At 39.5% G+C, this 14693-nt stretch overlaps 1 protein-coding gene across 4 annotated transcripts in view; it reads right to left on the reverse strand.

The window, feature by feature from the left end:
- Nucleotides 1-25: 25 nt before the first annotated feature.
- Nucleotides 26-14693, reverse strand: part of LOC125768501 (homeobox protein unc-4 homolog) — a 69657-nt gene continuing 54989 nt past the window's right edge. The window contains exons 5-7 of one of the 4 annotated variants that reach the window (XM_049436257.1): nucleotides 3509-3683; nucleotides 2578-3370; nucleotides 26-1910 (exon numbers count right to left, since the gene is read on the reverse strand). In XM_049436257.1, the coding sequence (XP_049292214.1) occupies nucleotides 1544-1910; nucleotides 2578-3370; nucleotides 3509-3683 (1335 nt within the window). In that variant the 3' untranslated portion in view covers nucleotides 26-1543. Of the gene's footprint in view, nucleotides 1911-2541; nucleotides 3684-14693 lie in introns of all 4 variants that reach the window. The other 3 variants (XM_049436256.1, XM_049436255.1, XM_049436254.1) reach the window with 3 other exon arrangements.

Genomic DNA, 14693 nt, shown 5'->3' on the forward strand with positions numbered 1-14693 from the left:
TTCAACCATCACAACCGAATCCTGATTTTTAAATGTTCACATGATACATTTGTTTATTTGCTTGCTTTTTACTCGTATTTTCGTTTCGTTTTAGTGCGCTTTCAAGTAACTTTGCTACACCCACACTATACACACTTCTTTTTTCTCCCCCACCCCCATTTGTGTTTGGCAGGCAGTAGAGAATGCGTGTCTTCGAAGATACACCACCTTTTAAACGCATGAAGAATGAGTTGTGCTGTTTTTTGTGTGATTTTGCAATTTGGTGTCAGGAACAAATGAGTTTACTTTTTACTGATATTTAAAACGAGCACGCGTGCTTACATGCTTGCTGAAGTTGTGTGACCCAATGGCAGAATTACACAAGTACGCGGAGTTTAGAAATTAAGAAAATACATTCACTCATTGTGAATTCCTATCTATTACAAGTTGTTGGGTGTGTTCCTTCGTTAACCTTTTTGCCACACTGTGCTGCAATTTGATTGTTTGTTTCGTTCTGTTACTGAATGGTTTGATTGTGCTTATCTAATGTATGGCCGTTTGAACAGCTTCTTCACTTCGATCCGTTTGTGTCCATCCCCTGTCGATTTAATAACTTCAAAGTTCTTTGTCCACGGTTTGCTTTCTTGAGAGGAAATAAATTAGTCACTGTCTCATACTCTATGTACAAGCAATCTGGATATTACGATCACGTTAAGAATGATGGTAATTATTGACAAAACCCAAATAAAACCATCCGTATTGTTTGTGTGTGTATGTTCCTTTTGCTTAACTTTATATATTCTAGCCAAATTTTCTCTCTTCAGACACGCATAGTTACGTATTTACTGTATCACCTACGATATATGTATATCTATATATATATATATGTTTCTTCTCCTTTTCTTTACTTCATTTGTGCACGGCAAGGTGCGCCGGCGATGCTTTGCGATCCTTTTATTTATTTAAGATTTTAGGCTCATTTCAGATGAATTGCACGTAAAAGAGGAAGAAAAATATACGTGTTTTACAGTTGTGTAAACGCAATGTATAGCTGTATATGTACAATAGTGTATCCCGTTTTTCTTTTGTTGTCTGTTGCATTCATCCATCCATCTTTATTCCAGATTATGCAAACGTCTCCGATATGAACGAACAAAAAAAAGTAATTAAAAAAACAATAATTTAGCAACACGATCGTTCGATCGTTCCTCGAGCAATTGTCAGACTGCAACATCTCCGCGAAGAGGAAGTATTCAGTGCCGCATCGAATATACTACTACTCTAGGCAGTTCCATTTTTTTCAACATCCCGGCGCATGGTTCGATTGCCCCTCTTTGGTTTCAAATTTTTAATACATCCTAAATAATGATCGATTCGTTTCGATTCGTTGTACTTGTTGTTGTTGTGTTTTTTTTATTAATGATTTTACACAAAATCTGATGAGCCGTTGCGAAGGAGCGTTGTATTAGTACGAGTATGGTGATGTCTGTTGATGTCCCACCGGTCCAACTAGGAACCCCATGGTACGATGGAAATGGGTGACGTGATCAGCTTATAAATGCTGTCAAAAAGTGCTGACGTTCGGACTACTGCTGGCACCCTTCACCGAGATCGCCGATCCATTGCTGCTGTTTGCTTCCGCCCGCTGTCGATCGATCTCGAGCAGTGTGGCGGACGATAGCGTCCCGTCTAGTGAGGATTGGGGTGGTAATGGAGGCGGTGTACGTTGCTGCTGGGCGTGTAGTGCGGCATGAGCGGCCACCGAACAGGAGCCATCGTACGGGGAGGCTAAGGACGGCACGGAACTACCGTCGAAGGCCGGATGCGTTTGGAGACCGGCGAGTGAGCGTACCTGTAGCAGGAGACCACTGTTAAGCAACCGGGCCTGGTGCTCTTGAGCTTTCGCTCTTAGGCAAGCAATTGAGTTGTTCCTGTTTTGGGAGATGAGAAAATGACAGAAAAAGAGAGAGAGAGATCGTTAGATCCGGAATTTTGTTACAATATTTTAGGTTGTAAAGACGGAAAAATAATAACCAAACAAACAAAAGTATTAGCAAACTTGTTAGAAAGTGAAGAAAACACGAACTACAAGAAGAACTAATTATTTGAGGAAAACACAAACTAATAGCAAGAACTCATAAAGGATAAACTACAATCCGTAAAAGAAAAAGCATAAGTTGAAGAGATAGATTAACAAAAAGATGTTCTAAAGAGTCAAAAAGTATAGAACAAATAAATTTCTCCTTTGTTTTGTTGATCGCTGACGAAAATTTAGGATACTTAGGATACTTAAAAACATTTAACAATTCGTTTAAAAAATATAAGTAGTTTTACGTCAATTTACATTTAGTCTCAACTTAAACGGATACGAAAACATGACTGTTCAACAAGAGTAGACCATAACATTAAAAATTGACCACCAAAAGCTGCGATCAAAATAAAAAACTAAAAAAAAAAAAATAACAGTTATAACTAACAAACTCAAAATAAGGCAAAGTTGGAAAGAGTTGTAAAGAGAAAAGTATTGGACAATAATTAATAGCAAAGAAATTGTGAAATCACCGTATGAACGCGACTGGATCCTTGTAGTCAACCCACCTAAACGCTTCGTGGTCGTTTTCGGGGTGATAGTTGTTGTTGGTGGCAGCGTGCAGGAAGTCCGCCGTTCCACCGCCAACGCCCCCACCGTCCGGAAGGCCGGGTGGAATCCCTCCCGCATGGTGCGGTCCATGCCCATGGCCCACGGGTGACAGATGGTCGGCGGCGCCGGTAGTACCGGGCGTACCACCACCACCGCCACCGGCCAGTGATGTCCCTAAGGGTGGTGATCGGGGTTGCAGCTTGATCGCACTGCCGGTACTGGCGGCCGTCGTCGGTTGTACCGTAGAGTGACCGGTCGCTACCGGATGTGCTAGCGGGTGGGCGGCCATCGAGGACGGGTGTGCAGGTGGTGGATGATGCGGATGTACCGAGGCCGGCGGTGTAACGGAGGGTGAATGTGGTCGACCACCGATCGGCGGTGGTGGCGGTGATGATCCAAGCCCGAACCGTGACATCTTCGCCATTGCCGATCGTGCCCCCGAGCTCGCGTGCTTCCCGTTCAGCGACGATACATTTCCCCCTCCACCAACACCCTCGCCCCCGATTCCTCCACCACCACCGCCGCCGCCACCACCACAGTCACCTCTGCTGTTGCCGGTACCACCGCTGCACCCGGAACCTTCGGACGCGATCGTCGGCGATTTGAGGGGCGAGGAGCCGAGGGTGCAGTGGAGGGCGGCCCCCGAGCCGCCGCTCGTTTCGCTCGACTCCGTCCGTGTCTCTTCACGGTCACTGTTATCTTCGGAGTTTTTGAGCGTTTCGGCCGCCTCGAGCGACTTCTTGTGCATGCCTGAAGACGAAACGGATACGGACAAGTTAATGTCAGTAGGGCTGGTGTAGTTGCGATAGTAGTCGAGCATGCTGTTGGTACCGCCCGGTTCGTGCGTCTCGTCCGCCGTTGGTAACGCGGCCGACGGCCGATGCATACCTAGCAGCCAGGGCGCGACGGTTTCGTTCTCTTTCGCCGACTTGAGGATCGTTTCCGGTAGTGGGAGCGAATGGCGCACCATCGCCCCGTACAGCCCGTACTCGGCCATGATCGTGCTGCGGCCCCAGCACTTTTCAGTCTTGCGCCATTTGGCTCGCCGGTTCTGAAACCACACCTGCGGAAGGAAGAATTAAAAGGAAAAAAAGCAGCAAAAAAGAAAACGAGAGAAAAGAGAAAGAAAAAGAAAAGAAAGTGATCGTAAAAGATCGTTTAGTAAATTGAGTGATCGATGGAATTTTTTTTAAGGTTACTCAGAGCAAGGGGACGAATATTCAAGATGATTGTCACGCAAATGGGAAATTTTTACATTGGCATTCTAATGAAGTCATGTCAATAAGTCTTTTTAATTGTACAAACATCAAATACAGAAACGCCTAGATTTGTGGAAAAGAATTCAATTAAATCTCTATCCCCCAACATTTATGGCACAATTGACCACATCGAGAAGTGCGGCTAAATGAAAATCTAATTAAAAGGCATAGGAAGCCTCGAACTGTCCGGTGCATGATTCTATAGAAAAATGACCTAAACTTTCGTAAACTTCCCAACATCGTTTGCTAAGTGATTGTGGCCGGGGACATAGGATCCTTAACAACTGTTCTCAAGCCTCGAATTGGGTTCTGTTTGACGATAGATTATTATTATGTTATTAATATCGACATGTTGTTACTGTTATGGATGATTCGTTCATTACGTTGCAATAGAGTATGTGCAACGAGGGCGAAAAAGGTAGAACGAGCAAATAGTATCGAAGAAATTCCCCTGAAAACTGAATTCCCCCGAAACGAGAACTTATGAGTCTGCTTTTCCAGTTATTCCCATTCCCCTAACCCCAGCTCAGGAAAGGGAAGGAATTGAATCAATTGGGCGTAGGATTTAGATAAATGTGTCTCCATACAATCGAATGGCGGTGAAGATGTGCCGCAACAAAAGAAGAGAAGATAAAATTCAATTAACTAATCCTCCCTCTGTTCTTGTGGTACATTATTATCTCTGGTTGGGTGTTATTGAATTGCAAGAAACAGTTGCAGAAACAGGTCAGAGTTTTCGGAGCTTGTGGTAATGTTGCTGAAAGCGATATTGAGCATGTTAGAAAGGTATAAGACAAATTTAATTTAAAATATTAAGGATAATAGTACGAAATTTAGAAGTGTGTGAATTTTTTTCCTAACATTGGAATTTAAGTAATTGAGAGGAGTATTATTCTTTACGTACTATGATGCTTCCCCTTACATTGGATCAGTGTTTCGTATTAAATTCACCTTTTCCTTTTTTTGAAGGATTATTAAAACAAATTAAATGAACTAAATTGAGATCAGTATATCTCCCTAATCCTCAGTATAATCCTCCCTAAATATTTTAAAATAAAAATGTTTCAATCAGCAGTCGTTTTAGAAATAACAATAAAGCTCCTAGTGCCGACGGAGTAGTAGCCATTCCGTAGCACCTGCGATGGAATGAATATCAGTAGACCTTTAAGAAGGATAAACAAGTGTTATCATCATCCAACAATTGTTGGATATCATCTCCAACATATTCACCTTAAGCCTACCGGATGAACGATTCCTTTTTGGAAATGGAAACACGGTGATATGGGAATGGGGCCCGTTTTCTAAGTATTTCATTGCCACATGATCGTACAAATGCTCCAATAAAGCGTTTAATAAAGCAATAATATTATTTTGTGTATTTTATTATTTTATTATTTTATGTATTTTATGAAACAAAAAAATGTTTATGTGCTTTATATGCCTACATTTTACGTACCATAAATGTAAGAAAGGTTTTAAACGAGAGGAGCAAAGAGTTGTGTTGCAAATTTTTTTACGAGGCTTTTTTCATGCGTCTCTTCAGGAGCAGCGAAGTGTGTGTGCAAGAACAAAATGCGAGAGATGAGATCGGGCGGCCGCTTCGGCCAATTATAGTTGTGTAGGTGTGATAACGAAGCAGCACAGACGATGATAATGAGCAAAGGAGAAATTATGATCAGTAGCGATCGGGCAGCAATACGTTTGAGTATGAAAAAAGCTTTCGGTAAAGCGGCGTCCTTTCTTTGTTCCAAGAAAATTTGACAAAAGTTGTGTTTTTGGTGAAAACAAAATGATCTTCGAGGATCTTATTACATACAAGCAATACTTAGTATATTAATTCGTGTATTGATTTGATTTTAAAGGATGAAGATTGCACGTGGTCAAATTGTCGCCAGCGTCGTCTTGCTTTGTATCAGCGTATGTGCTAGTGACCTTTCTTTCATTTCGATCGAGTGTGATGTTTTCTATGCACCAAGGCGTAAAGTGTGTAAGTTATAGAAGAATTCAGTGTGTAAAATTAAAGTGACATGAAATTAACTGTGATTGTCTTTAATACAGTTGAAAAAGGTTTGCCTCCTTATTAACTACATATTTCGGGATAGATATCGTTCCATGCAGTTACGGATCTAACGGTATCGTGGTCAAGAGATAAAAAGATTTTTTTCCATCTTGCTCTTACCTGCGCAGGCAATGGACGCTATTGCGCTCTTACTCTAACGTTGAGGATATCATTGTGGTCAACGCAATTTGCTGGACGCTAACGCCGTAGTGTACGTGTGTGAGTGTTAAGAAATTTATAATCAGTGCGTGTACTATGCGTAGTACTAAGCTTGCAAATTATTTGTATTTGTGTTTGTGCAGTGATTTTTAGAAACCTATTTTATCATAAAACCACGTCATAAACGTGTTTGTTTTTTTTCTTTCGTATCCTCCGTGCCAGCTTCGGCTACGTCATACAATTTGAAATTAATAAAAAAAAACTTTCGGTACAGTTTGTGGAAAGTGCACAGGAAAAAAAAGTTACAAGTGTTGATTGTTTTTCGGTGAAAAAAGTGATGTTTATAGCTTATTGTGTAAATTCGTGTTTTGAAAAATGTGGCCATTACAGGTGTCATTGGTGTTTTAAATGTAGAAAAAGTGTTTTAAATGTGCCAAAGGTGTTTTAAATTTTAAAAGGTGTCTTAAATGTGCTAAAGGGTTTTTTGTTTAAAGTTATGGTCATTTCTCAATGAGGCTATTGCTTATTGCGTGGAAGCGTGTTTTAAAAAATGTGGCCATTGTAGGCAAGTGTGGTATGTCAAAGTGGAATAAAGTATGTGCCTTAGTGCACAGAAAAAATAGCATGTGTTGGTTATTTTTTGGTGAAAAATAGTGTCTTTTGTGTAGATGTTTATTTCTCAATAAGCTTATGATAATAAGCATATTAGCGTGAAATCGTGTATTTTAAAATGTGGCCATTGTAGGCGATTGTGGTGTTTCAAATATGTGTATGTGTATTTATAATTTGAATGTGAAAAAAAGAAAAGAAAATGGCAGTGTGTTAAAGCAAATGGTTCTCGAAACAAAGGGCCCGTAGTTTATGAAAGTAAAGTGTCCTGCGTACAAACTATCGTTAACCAGGGTAAGTAAACTACATTCAACATAAAATTCGGAACATTGGACGGCGATGCAAAATGTCGTGTATTTCGTGTAAGACTAAAAAACGTTTGCCTCAAAGTTTCATTACATTTTCCACTGTGTTTATGGCCCTGTACTGCGACTCAAAACCCCCAAGTTAGAGATTAACGCATAAAATTTACAAAAATTCCATCAGTTCCCCTCCTAACAGATGCCGTATCACCCAGAGGCAGTATGTAGATAGCGACGATTAAATCTTGAAAATTATCTAAAACATTGACGCGGAGAGAATGATTGACTGAGACATGAACTCTATCCAAGGTTTTTGAGGAAGGATTTTGTACAACATATAACGATGAGGTCTTTGAGCTGTACTGTGCACCAGACGACCATAAAGTTAATTTTTTAGGTCTTCAGCAAGGATCAGCTGAGTTGCTAGTCTGATGGAGACGATGATGGTTCTATCTGGTATAAATCTTCCAAATATTATTTTCGATTCAAGAGGATTCATCTAAATCCTTTTGTTATTTTTAGAAGAAAAAAACTTAAATAAGCTGCCTTCAAAATCCAATATGTTTATTGATTTGTACATTTCTAACCAATTTGAAATGCTTTTAAGAGCAAGATAAAAAAAACATTGAAGAGCACCTTACCGTTACGGTAGATAAACTTTAAGAATCAATTACTCGAATAAATTTCATCTCTCTTTCTGTCTCTCTCTTTATGTGGTTGAGCTACACGATTTTCCATCAAACCATCTGGATGATATTGGTGGCCTTTAGAGTGAAATTAATTCATTCCTATACCTTGGAGAATTCCTTCGAATCCCTTGCATATACCCAACCGTCAGTGAAGCTGTTAAGTCGTTGTTTGTCACGGTAAATGTTACACAACAACCTGCCAAACTATTCCGTCCAACAGGCAACGTCCCTTGCATTTGCCGTCGATTCCCTTGCCGGTAGAACATTTCGGAGATTAAGGTCAGTACAGTACATTCGAGGGGTTGCGGCGCTAGGTGGGATGCTGATGAGGGTGATTATTATTATTATTCATTGACAAACTAACACCCTCGGTTTGGGTTGTTCAGCCCAGTCGTGTAACAAGTTCGAACACCCTTCGCTCTTTGGCACGCAATGAACCGCCAATTCCCAAACGTCCCTAAACGGAGAAAAAACGATGAGCAACTTGATCATATGGTGTCTATTTGTACAACGCGTCTCTAATCGGTCGTTTTTCCTTGATGTTTTGCCACAGTACGGCTGGCAGTTACCCTCTCCTAGAGAACACTTTCACCGGGACCCCTTTCAAAATGGAAAGAAAAGGGTACGAACACCGGGAGGATTCGCAAGACACCAAAACTACACACGTAACGTAAAAGATGAACAAAAAAAAAAAGATTGTTCGCGGTAGCGTTGATAATGCATTTTGCACTTCATCAAACACATCGGCTCCCCCCGTGGGAATTTGAGGATATACAGTATAAGCGGGAAAACCCAAAATTGTCCAGTGCTGGCAGCAGGTACGATCTCTCGGTGACTTACTTTAATTTAATACCACGACAGATTTCAATCCTGTTTATCAATTTTATAATTAACGTATCAAGTGGAATTGTGAATTTGAAAGCGAGGATTTGATTTTAGAACCATTCAACGAAACACTGAAAAGTTGGTTTCACTAATCCCCCTTTTTTTGGGTTGGAATAGCTCGATTATTGAGTGATAAGAAGCGTATCGATTTAAAAGTGCATCAAGGAAGGAAAGAAAAGCAATCATTTTTAGTCAACTTTTTATTACAATTCGAGAGGGTTGAAGCAACAGTAGCTCAATTTGTGGTTGTTTTATTAAAACCCATTAATTCTTGTTTAAGAAAAGTAAAATTTTCAATTTTTACACAAACTCGTTTAGTTAGTAACATTTAAGTAACTAAATTATACAGTGCGTAACATAACTATAATGTTCAATGGCATATATGTTTTATGTTATTATTTCTTTATTCAGATGTGTACAAAGAATGGTTTGAGAATATAAATAATTATAGAACAATATTATAAATCGAAAAAGAAATAATATTTGATAATGAAACCCTGGGAGATTATTGGGAGCTTAAGGTATTCGAGAAACATTTACTATTTTTATACGAATTTTATTATACGATCTTATACGATTTTTTTCATTAGAATTTGCATAGAAATGTCACATGCAGAGCTCCGTTGTATGGCGATATAAAATTGTTTTAGTGATGGATTTTTTTAAATGTCAAATTAAATACATTTTACTAATTTATTGTTGTTATTTTGCTTAAATTGTCAGTTTTTTTTTAATTTTCACCGGCAACCGTTAAAAAATCATAGTCTTCATTGAATATAAAAATTAAATTGTTGGAATAAACTTATACATTCTCGATCAGTATTTAACGAAAATATTGAATAGATATTGCAAGGTATAATTAATACACTATTCAAAGCGATTTCTAAATTATTTTTTCTCTAGAATATTTGAATAAATCTTTCGACTCTATACGTATGGTTATAAAGGATGTCTAGAATACATTTACGACGATTTCGACTTACGCCTTGCTTCGGGCTCCTTTTTCGGTCCCAAATACAGTCGTAACTCAGGGGACGCCTGTATTGATATAATTATGGCGCGAACTGTATATTGGATGTATATCTTTAGATAAAATTAGACCAGCCTGAAAAGCTAGATCTAGTCCTCAAACCAGTTCAGTTTGGTTAAAAAATCGTTAGAAAACCTTTTATTATAAATTTTGCCCTTTACGTGAAACACAAAAATAGCAAATTGAATGCGTCAGCCACTAAAGGACAACCTTCACCCAAGCTAATGCTTGCAGAAGCGACTTTAAAAGAGATTCAATCAAATTATACACTCCACTGCCCTGCTTCTGTATCCTTAGAGTATAAAAGTGATAATAAATAGACAAACCATGGCTCGAAACGGGATAACATGCCCGGGTCTAAAGTGAACGATAGTTTAATTTGTTATAATCTGATGATAATAAGAAACATGCCGAGACGGCATGCACAGCGTTATAAATAACTAATGAATGTTTATAGCGACCATAAATGGGTAAAAGCATCACCATTATTGATGACATCACTCGGTACGGTCGGTTTTCGGTCGGTGTGTCTCGGATGGGGAAAAACGCCACGCTCCGACCGAGCGCTCACTCACCGCTGGAAGTTACGTTACGCAGCGCGGACTCGGTAACGCGGGGTCAATGGAAAATAGTTGACTGAAATTATAATCGAATTATAATATCCTACCCGACCGGTACGCGGGCGCACATTACCGACAAAAAACACATAATAAGATAATTTAATTTAGTGGCACGCAAACATTTTAATCTTTCCACTCAGCTCTTCCCCGTTTTGGTCCCTTTTTGGGGAAAAGAAAATCTGTGAACATTGTCTTTGTTGCGATCCAGGGGATGGGTTGTTGTAGAGAGAGTCATTGCACAAGAAGATCCTTGCCAGGAGTAGTGTCTCACAGTTCGAAACTGCGTCACAAATTTGCTATGAAACACTGGAAACCAAAAAAAGGGAAGGCAACACCATAAACGAGAACATAGTTGTAAAGACAATGGATTTAGAAGTCATCGTCAACCCAGTGCCGACCGGTGACCTCCAGCGGAGCCGGCAGTAAATGCAATCCCCGTGAATGTCTAGAGTGCTCTAGACGGTGGCCGAGGATTAGCACGAGTGCGGGTGGAATTCAATAAGCTACAAATTCCTGTCATGATTACGCATAAATTATGCGTCCGACGGTCGTATAAATGGTGGAGGCTGCAAAATGCACGTTTTTATTTGGTTGCACCCCTTTCTGTACGGTGAAAGCCGTACGTATGGAAAGTGAATGGATTAACATTCTACCAGCGAGCACCCAAGCGGCCAACCAAGCGCGGTTAATAAAGGATCGTAAATAACAGGAATGTCGCAAATGCTTTGTGGTGTTTATTAGAATGGGCAATTAATTCCACTTTTGCCCATTTTGCACGTTGGAGAATGACCTTGAGCAATTGGGAAATATTTCAACAATGTGAAATAGAAGTTTTCACCACGAATGTGGCACGCTGTTGACTTGCTCTCGATGAGCCATAATAAGAATAAAGGACCAAATACTCATTTGGAGATGTTTTTATTTTTTAAATTTTGTTTTAAAAGTAATATTCTGGAATTTAAGCAGAAAACCGAAGGTTATACATTTTCGTAAAATAAAAAATGTTATCATAGATAAGGCAGATGGATATGGATAAACCAAATATTTCATATCCTTAAATTTATAATTTATTTTCTATTATTATAATTGTTCAATCTATTTTTAAATCCATATCAGCAATACGGTATGCGCTAGAAGCATAATGATATAAATGATTTTATTCTTAATTACTTGACGGTGGAATTTTTTTGGTTAATATTTTAAAATTATTAATTTGTTTTTACTAAATTTCTTCGCTGTTTTACTATTACTGAATGTATAAGTGAATCTCCAACATTTTCAATTTCATTTTTTTTTTATAATTATACGTTCAATAGTTTTGCGAGAATATGCAAAAAGTACAATTGGACATTCTGATAAAATTGATATTATGAATCAATATTAAAAATTGTTCAAAAAACATTTTTAATTTTTATTCACGTGGCATTATTAAAATAAATTTTTTGAGCATATTTCTGTAAATATCTGGTGACTGCTCTATAGAAACTGTCCGATTCTACACGCCATACACACATTTTGGTGTTTGTATGATGTATTTATTTATAATGCTGCGATAGCTTACTTTTAATATATCTGTGTCACTGATCCAATACTCGATACATGTACAAGAATATCTGTCTTGTTGGCTTTAACGACCTCTAAGGTCGAATCGGCCATTTCTAGCTTACTAGACTAATTTTTACCGCGTAGCCAGATAGTCACTCCTGGCTACGGAGGGACGTTTCGGGTTAGATTTGATTCCCGGTCCTGCCGTGTTGACCGGCGCCGTTTACCACCGGGCCATCACGTTACAAGAATATACAGTGGAGCGCCGATTATCCGGGTACCTTTTATCTGGCTGTCCCATTATCCGTGCAGCTCGGAAATGACAGTTCCAAAGGCGAATTGACATATTAACTGCTAAACCGATGATGACAAGAAATAAAAGCCTCAATAGTAAATGATACAATTGACTCAAGTTTGACCAAATAGAACAGATTTTGTTTGAAAAAAAATAGCTAAAAACGTTTAGCTTTAGAAAAACAATTCACCCATTCCACACTAAACACTAATATTTATCATTACAAAGAGCTGTGTCCAATTATCCGTGATATTCGCTCATCCGACAGGGGCCGAGTGCCGATGAGCACGGATAATCGGCGTTCCACTGTGATTGTAATCTCTTCAAATGTTTCATGAGCTGAACTGAATAAAACAGTTAATAAATAAGCTTTTGTAAGGAACTCATCCACCCAGTTACACGCATTTTAGAAGAAAATTGTTCATATTTATCTAATCAATTTTTGAATATTATGCTCACGTTATGCTCGTATAATCATACTATGCACTGTATTAGAATCGCGGGACTTCAAATAGTATAAATGATTTTTTTATTTAAAATGAAAACATTTTATTTTATTGAGATAGATAATTCAATAAAAAATAAAATATATTTTGTTCCAAAAAAAATATTTAAATCTTCTTCTTCTTGGCTTAACGACCTTACAGGTCACGCCGGCCATTTCTGGCTTACTAGACTTATTTTACCACGTAGCCGGATAGTCAGTCCTTGCTACGGGGGAACGGTCCGGATGGGATGGGAACGGTCCGGATGGGAAAAAAATATTTAAATCTTGTGTGTGTTTTGCATAACTTGCATAATGAATAAGGCATTAAAATGTAAAAATTGTAACTTTCTCTTCGTTACATTTTTATTTCCTTTAATATTTTTTTATGTATAAAATTGTTCAAAACAATGTCTAGAATTTAAAGGAAACTAAAACAAAAAATGGAGAATCATAAGGATAGAAATGATTACCAGTGCAATGTTTAACAAAGACTCTTAAGCACAACTAGTGCGAACAAAGTGTATGGCATTATTGGATTATAATAAACAGTGTAGTAAATGTAGCCACCTCCACTCCTCCCCCTTCCACTCCCATCACCCCAAAAAAGACCTTTTTCTTCCATTGATCATAATCTTAAGATGGTGCGCGGTTTCCCTATTGTTATAGTCTCGCAACTGCGATTCCTCCGTGTCGTCGTCCTATCACCGACACTCGATGTTTGCAATCATCATCATTCCGTTCCATCATTTGCCGCGTCGCATGCAAAACAGCACGTTTGCACCTTGTAATTCAAAGAGGAATCGTATCGCATCATCCAACGCATCCGACGTCTCAAACGGTTGGTGTTTCAGCACCCAACCAACCCTCCCCAAAAATGGCTCAATCATGGTACGCACCCGGAGCAGTGGATGGCCCATCCATCACTGGGCGGTGGGTATGGAAACTGAAAGTCAGACAATTAGTCAACTCCTCGGCAGACGAGTTTCACACAGCCCCATAATTAAGCGCCTTATGTGCCTATCCTCCCAGGCCAGGTACCGGGCCCAAATGCGGCTTTATTACGCTTCTCTCTTTCTCTCTCTCTCTCTCTCGGTGCAAAACCTGCCTCTTCGTCATTGGAACGGTGAGGGTGGGATCCTTTCACTGATCCCGCGCAAAACTTGTTATTATCCACTTATTGATTTGTCCGGCACTACTTGTCTGCTTACCACCGGTTCGTCCATTCTTTGCGTTAATTTAAACCTACGTCCAACGGCTCGAACACACAAGGATTTGGTGCCGGATTATGTGTGGCACGGTTCGCAATCGAAGTAAGAGAATTAAATTTATAACAGATTATTTTTTCATTACTGTCCTTGCAGAAAATGAGCGATCAGTGATGGAAAACTGCTGACAGCCTCATTGTCCTCATCGTAATGTCATCCGCCGGAACTTCGTTCGTTCAGCAGTGGTAAGTCCGTTTTCCCCCTCATTTTTTTTTCATTACTATTAAGAAGCATGCCTTTTCCTCAAAAGCCCAGAAATATGCTGACCTCGAACCGGAGGGCAGATAAACATTCTTAATAACACCACAAAAACGGTGAAATAATTGGCCAACGCTAGAGCACGTGTCTCGCAGGGAAGGGATCGAAATGGGTTACCCGTTCACACCATACACACGGTTTTACTGGACGTTCTCTCGGTTCACTCTATGTATCTCTGTCTGTGGCTGTATTCATAGTTTTGGGTGCGCCAAAATGATTCCTTTTTTGTCCCTCATTTGTTGTGCGTCTTTATTCCACGTGCCCAACGGTGGGTGGCCGTCAGATGCATTTCGCGACATGATTTTGCATCAGGTTGACGAAAAAAAATGGAAACCTCTTATTGAACTTCAATCATTGGGGGTGTGGGTCCTTTATTGTGTGTAGAATGTGGCTCTGATAGGAAGATTGCTGGCTTTTTTGTGCAAAATTCGTACGAAAGGCGGGACCTTTAAAGGTGGAATCGTTTAACTTGTCAATTTTTCGTTCATTGTAGTACATTTCTTTTACTGTCATTTTCAGTCAGCATCTCCCGCCCGCCGAAAACCCTCTCAAACTGGGAACTGGAAGCGAGCAAGGTGGAAAATGTTACCATAGAAAACTGGTGCTTAGTG

This window comes from Anopheles funestus, chromosome 3RL, assembly GCF_943734845.2.
Source record: "Anopheles funestus chromosome 3RL, idAnoFuneDA-416_04, whole genome shotgun sequence".
Lineage (NCBI taxonomy): Eukaryota > Metazoa > Arthropoda > Insecta > Diptera > Culicidae > Anopheles > Anopheles funestus.